Source organism: Melozone crissalis, unplaced genomic scaffold, assembly GCF_028551555.1.
Source record: "Melozone crissalis strain CALT ecotype California unplaced genomic scaffold, PUWL_Pcris_2 ptg000005l_1, whole genome shotgun sequence".
Classification (NCBI taxonomy): Eukaryota; Metazoa; Chordata; class Aves; order Passeriformes; family Passerellidae; genus Melozone; species Melozone crissalis.
Window position 1 is genome coordinate 38,535,001 of NW_026535783.1, and position 6,598 is coordinate 38,541,598.

The 6,598-nt window shown below is 51.7% G+C and overlaps 1 protein-coding gene across 4 annotated transcripts in view; it reads right to left on the reverse strand.

The window, feature by feature from the left end:
* Positions 1–4,811, reverse strand: part of LOC128942045 (transducin-like enhancer protein 4) — a 97,642-nt gene extending 92,831 nt beyond the window's left edge. For all 4 annotated transcript variants that reach the window (XM_054284262.1, XM_054284243.1, XM_054284254.1 and 1 more), the window contains exons 1-4: positions 4,706–4,811; positions 4,180–4,277; positions 2,997–3,060; positions 1,578–1,622 (exon numbers count right to left, since the gene is read on the reverse strand). In XM_054284262.1, the coding sequence (XP_054140237.1) occupies positions 1,578–1,622; positions 2,997–3,060; positions 4,180–4,277; positions 4,706–4,750 (252 nt within the window). In that variant the 5' untranslated portion in view covers positions 4,751–4,811. The remainder of the gene's footprint in view (positions 1–1,577; positions 1,623–2,996; positions 3,061–4,179; positions 4,278–4,705) is intronic.
* Positions 4,812–6,598: the final 1,787 nt, after the last annotated feature.

Below are 6,598 nucleotides of genomic sequence, written 5' to 3' on the forward strand. Positions count from 1 at the left end.
TTCAAAAGACCTACGTATGTCTGTAAAATAACGTGTATGTACAAGGTTCCATAAGTTTGGAGCTGTAGATCGCAAAATGTAGCTGTAAATGCTTTGAGGAGGGAAATCCCAGTGTGTTCATATGTATGCCATCTAGCGAAAATGGCCCAAATCAGTTCTGTGGCATTGATGTGCTAATGGAATACAAAATATAATAAATAACATGAAAAAGCTTTTGAGTTCAAAGTCTGTTAATAAAGATCAAGAAATCCTATTTCCAAATTTAAAGATAAAGAAATCCTATTTCCAAACCCAGAGAAATTCCAAATCCCTAACTTTGAACAGAAGCACATACAAACCAATTTTCAGGTGATTTTTCTTTTCCCATCCAATCATTTCTTTATTTCTGCAGTTTATGCTCCCCAGCAACACTGGCGAATTGCTCAACCATTTGCTAAAATGAGTTGTCAGTATTAAACTCCACTACATAAAAAGTTCCCTCACTGGAAAAGAGGTCAGATGTTCAATTCATTCTCCTCTGGAGAAGGTTAAAAAACACACATTATCAAATAAGAAACTCTAATTTACATTAGCATGCTCTAGCTGAATAATCTCTTGCTAATCTTGGCCTAAGTGCTAGAGTTCAAGGCACAGAACCGATTGCAGTTCTCCAGTATCTAGAGGGGGCCTACAAGAGAGCTCTAAAGGGCCTTTGACAAGAGCACGTAGTGATAGGACAAAGAAAAATGGCCTTAAACTGAAGACATGGGGTTTAGATATTATGATAAATTTATGTGATAAATAGATAGATAAATATATCTAAACTATTTAGTTTAGCTATTATGATAAATTTACTGTGAAGATGGGGAGGCACTGGAATGAGGAGGCTGACAATGTCCCATCCCTGGACATGTTCAAGGCCAGGCTGGACAGGGCTTTGAGTAGCCTGATCTAGTGGAAGGTGCCCTGCCCATGGCAGGGTTGGGTGGAACCAGATGATATTTAAGGTCCCCTCCAGCCCAAAGCATTTTATGATTCTATACTTACACCATTACAGAAAGATCATTTACTCCTTTGAGTTTGAGATGCTAGCACACTAGTTCTGGACAGAAGTCCAAGTAAGCAGTCAGAGGGAAATATCAACATGGCTGTAACATCAACAGCATTTGTAGCTCCAGCTTAAATCACCCTAGGTTAACCAAAAAATCCATTTTTTTCCACACATGCTCCCCTTCCTAATACACATATCCCAAAAAATAAACCCCGAGGGTTTGAGACCAGACAGTAAAGAAGATATAGCCCACAAACCCATCCATACTCACAGACACTCTCCCTGTGAAGTATAGGAACGCCTGCATGAGCAAAAATTGCATATGGAAAGTCAAGCAAATAATGCACAACTGGCAGACAAGACCAAAACCCACAAAGAGTCTGCATACCAAACATAAGACAGAAGATTCAGGGTCAGGTGAAGAAAAAAAAATTTCTGATGCACTCCTGCATGCAATTAAAGCAAGTCACACAGAATATGTGTGTTTTAAGATTGATAGGAGAAATTTTACAGAGCATTCTTACAACAAAAGTAATTCTTTACCTACCTGTTTATGCATCTCTATATTCAGCCCATAGGACATCTCGTAATACTAAGAAAAAAGAAAATTACTCTATTAGACTTTGCAATTGTGAAAACTATTTTGGAATTCACTTTGACTGAAACATCATCTGTACAAAGACCTACAAACCTACACACATTAATTTGCCTTGAAGAGTTCCTGGAATTGCAAAGAGTGTTTTTCCAAATAAACTTTGTTTTTTGCTTTATCTACATTGTTTCATGTCACATTTACAAAGAAAAGCTGTAAAATAAGGCAAAAACAGACAACAAAATAATGAAAAAAAATCGCAAGCAGAGTCAAGGATTAAAAGCAGAAAATTATGAAGATTCTATTCACTAGCATACATAAAACATGCTAAAAAAACACCCAAAGTGCTTCAAGCATATAAACATATAAATCAGCAATGTCTAACAGACCAATTCGATATTTTAAATTTAAAAAAAGAACACAAAAAATTCCTGTAATTAAATGGCAGGTATTGAAAAAAAAAAAAGGAGAGAGCATGGAAATTCAGGGCTAGAGCAGACACACCAATCTAAGTACGTCCTGCTGTGCCCCAGTACTGCAGGGAACTCTTTTCAGTGTGCAACGTTAATACCAAACAATCTCCAAGACTTAGGCATATCAGACATTAAAATGACAACTGCGAGCCTTACAATTTGCTTGTGCTCTCCCTTAAGATTTTTTCAAGGTTATTTACTCTTTCTGTGTATACAAGAGTATTACTTGTCTTGTGCATATGGAAAATGGCTAATCCCTCAGAGACGTACAAGAGGAGAGATATCAAGAGTTCCTCTAGAGTTATCATGATCCATCATACAATTACCTGTTTAGAAACATCTTTCTATGCACATAATTTAACCAGGCAGACCACAACAACTGAGGAAATCCCTTTCACAGCTGAGATCACTGACATTCTCAATTTAATGAAACAATGATTCAGCTGCCGAAGAGCAACAGTTCTTCTAGAAAGCAGACTTTGGATTTGCACACGCTTACGTACAATTTTGTCTTACTGCCATCACAGAAAAAAATACTTTCCAGAACCATTTTACAGAACCATGACCACTGGGAAAAGTCAGCAAAAGTGAAAACATCATCCCCAGGCGCACTATGGAACTTGCACACAGCTTGAAAGGGCTGACAAGTGATTTACTAGCATTTGGAAGAAACATGCTCAATTGCTTAAAGGATTAAAAAGCCAGTTTCACACAGATACTGACCACTGCAAAGAGGTTAAAAGACCCCAGAAACTACTGATTTATAATGGAAGCACTGATGCAACCTCAACAACAGCAGCACTACTACAATCTTCCTGTTTGCCTCCAGCAATCCGAATGTATGTCAGTCTCAGTATACCAGGCTAATAGACATTTTGAATTTGTTATGCAGCTTGCTTACCATGACATAATGTCGCTGCATCTCTGTCTTCTCACTGGCCAGTTTTTCACATTCTAGCTTTAAACTGTTCAAGACACAAAAAGGAAAAAGCATGGGTACTTCATAACACTAAAGTGACATTCTCTTGAGCACCGGCTGCTCCCCTTTTCTCCACTACCCAAACATAAATGCGTATTCCAGTTCTTGCATGGGAGTTTAGGATGGAGGTTTGCACTTTTCCATTTTCAAAGGATACTATGCAGCATCCTTATCTCCTAAAAGAACTGCAGACACACATGTGGTATCCACAGAAAATTATTTTTCTGACAAAAAAATTAAACACTGACACTGGTTCACAGAAGAAGCACGCAGGGGTTCGTATCTTTTAGCAGTTAAGCTTGAGAAGCTACTAACAAAAATGCAATTTGGGTTTCAGAGTTTTTATTTAGGTGTTTTAGAAACACCTCTTTCTTTTACTCGACCCACAGAAGAATCACATGCACATTACCGCTTCAAGAAGAAAAACTTGTGCATTTGAATTTTTGCTCTTTGCTATTACTCATGACAGAACTGCAAGCACAATACTGCGTGTAATTTAATGAATACCGTGGTAAATACTAACGCTTCGAGTGTTTATTTGGTTTTCTGAAGCCCGCTAAACAATCCTGCCAGAAGTCACTTGTCACTTTGAGGACACAGCGCTGTTCCACCTAAGGATAATGAAACAGCTCGCCGCCTCACTTCCAGGTTATCAGCACTTGACATGTCAATGAAAGGCGCGAGGGGGCCGAGCCAAGACAAGATGCCTGTCCTGAGCGGCGTTTCGAAGAAAAGCAGCGCACGAGCCCAAACAGACACATATTTTTCTATCAACACCCGCCCTCCCCCACTCCGCACCCAAAAGTAAACAAAAAGACCAAAAGAAACAAAATAAAATAAAATAAAAGAACATGAACAAAAACGGAGCGCGGGGAAAACAAGAAAATCCGCTCGGCTCGGGGCCCACCGGAGCCCCCCGGCCCCAGGGTCGGGAGCGGAGCGGGATATGGAGGAGCCGGCCCGGAGCGCCTGGCTGGGGTGGGTCCGCCCGGCTCCCGGTTCCGCCAGGGGTCCCGGGCCCCCGCCCCGCCGTCCCTCCGGGTGCGGCGCGGAAAACGGCGAGAGGAAAGACTGCGCGGGGCTCGGGCAAAGTAGGCAGTCTTACCTGTGGTACTGAGCCTGCAAAAACTGAAACTCCTCCTTAATCCGATCGCAGGATTCTGAAATGGTGAATTTAAAGGGCTGAGCTGGCTGGTGAGGAGCCTGCAAGCAAGGAACATAAGGTCTTTTAATTGCCCCCTCTCATCCGGTCACCACCTCCTGCCCGCCGCCGTCCCCCACCGCGGCCCTCGCACCGGGGCTCCGCCGCGGCACAGCCCCCCCGGTCCCCGCTCGTCCGCGGGCGGAGGCGCGATGCCCCAAATGGCCCGAGATGCTGCCCCGACGTGTCCGCCGGCGGTGCGGGACCGCTGCTGGAAGAGGTGTCGGCCGCTCGGACCCTCCGCACCGCCGGCAGCCGCGGGACGCAGGGCTGGCGCCGGGACCGCCGCGCACCGGGCGAGGGCAACTCAAACAAGCCAACCCCGACCCCGGGAGGCGACGGCGGCGCGGCGGACAACAATAAGAAAATGGCTACAACTCCGCGGTGCCCGCGCCTGAGCGCTGCCCGCGGGGCCGCCGCCGCCACTCACCGGGTGCCGGGTCTGCGGGTACATCTTGCTCAGGTCGCGGATCATCCACGCCGCTTCGGGGGGCGCTGGCGGCCGGAGCGGCGGGGATCAGGGCTGCAGGCGCGGCGGCGGAGACGGCGGGCAGGGACGCCCCGGCCCCGCCGCCCCGGGGCTGGCGGGGCACCGCCGGCAGCAGCGAGGCGCGACGGCGGCGGCGTCCGCGACGCTCGGGGGCCGCTGCCACATCCCCCGGGGGCGGTCAGCGGGCGACGCCGGCCGGTTCTCCCGAGCTCCGCCGCCGCTCCACGGGCTCCGGCGGGCTACGAGCCCCGTGCGGCGGAGGGCGAGGTGGAGGAGGGCGGGGAAAGCCCCTCCGCCGGCGCCGGCGCGCGCTCCACCGGAGATTCCCCCCACCGGCAGTTTTCCTCCCTTCCTGAAAACTTTTACTGCTGCTGCCGGCGGCTCTCCCGGCGCCGGGCGAAGCGGGGCGCGGAGCCCCGGCGGGGACGGTGGCTGCGGCGGTCGGGCGGCTGCTCCGCTGCCGCGGCGGGGGTACGTGCGGTGCGGTGCCCTTTTGTGCGGCGGTCCGGTCTTCGCTCCTACCGCCCGCACCGCATCTCCCCCGCTAGTGCTGCTCGACCACCTTTTGTTTGGTTATTTTTTTAATTGAAAAAAAAAATTAAAGAGCGAGAAAGATTTAAAAATACGGTACGGTCTGGGCAGCTTTATTTATGTCTTTTTTTTTTTTCCTCTCTTTTTCCCTCCGCGCCTTTCGAAACTCCGGGAAGTGGCGGTGGTGGCGGCGGGGACGCGCAGAGCGGAGCCCCGTACTCGGCTCGTCAGCGCAGCGTGGTCCGGCCCAGCCCAGCCGTGTCCTGCCCAGCCCGGTCCAGCCCGATCGCCGCTCCGCGCCGCTCCCACAGCACGCTCTGCCGAAGTGACTCCTTTGACCAAATTTAGCAGCGGCTCGTCATTAACATTCTGATACATATTCACAGCAGCCGGAAGGCCGCCGCCGCGGGGCACCCTGGGAGTCGTAGTCCTCCCGGCGCCAAGACTGCCCGCATGCAGCCGCTCCAGGGACTACTTCTCCCATCAAGCACCGCGACGCTCTCAGCCGCTCCCCCCGCGGCCCGCCCATGAAGGGCGGCGGAAGCGGCCAATGGGCGGCGGGCTGCCGTTAATCGCCGCTCGGCACTAATGCCCATCACTTCGCCGCTGACAAATGGGCGCGCGGGCCCGGGCAGAGGGGCGGCCCCGGACTCTCCCCCACGTGGGGTTCCGACGCGCCGCGGGCCCGCAGCCAATCAGGAGGCTCCCCGCCGCCTCTCCGCCTCCGCTCTCCCACCGCCCGAGGCGGGGCCCGCAGATCGCCGGCGTTCCGCGGCGCCGGCGTTCGAACAGGGGAAACATTTGTTCAGCCGTCAATCAAAGTAACGTGGGGCCGGTGTCGGCTGTCGCCGCCGCCGCCGCTCCCGCCGCCTCCTCCTCCTCCTCCGGGCGGGGTGGTGGCGCGGCGGGAGCGGGGGGCGGCAGGGGGCTCCGCCCTGCGCCCCGCCCGCGGGCACCGCCGGGGACGGGCGCTAATGAGGGGCAGCGTCGCCTTCAAAAGGAGGGTACAGCGGGTATCGCCGCTGCCCTCGTGGACGGGCGTGGGAATTGCCCCTCCGCTGCCTGCCGCCAATGCGAGGCGCTCCCGCCTGCCCTCGGCCCGCCGGACCGGACCGGACCAGGCCGGACTGGGCCCGGCCGGGCCTTTCCCAGCGCCCGAGAGGGGCCGCAGCGGTTCTGCTGGGGCAGCCCCGGCCGCCCGACGGCTCCCTCAGCTCCCCGTGCTGCTGGGCGCGCGGAGCGGTGCCCTGCTACAGTCGCCGAATGCGACGTGATTTAACTTTTGTTGCTGCCTTTTTTTTT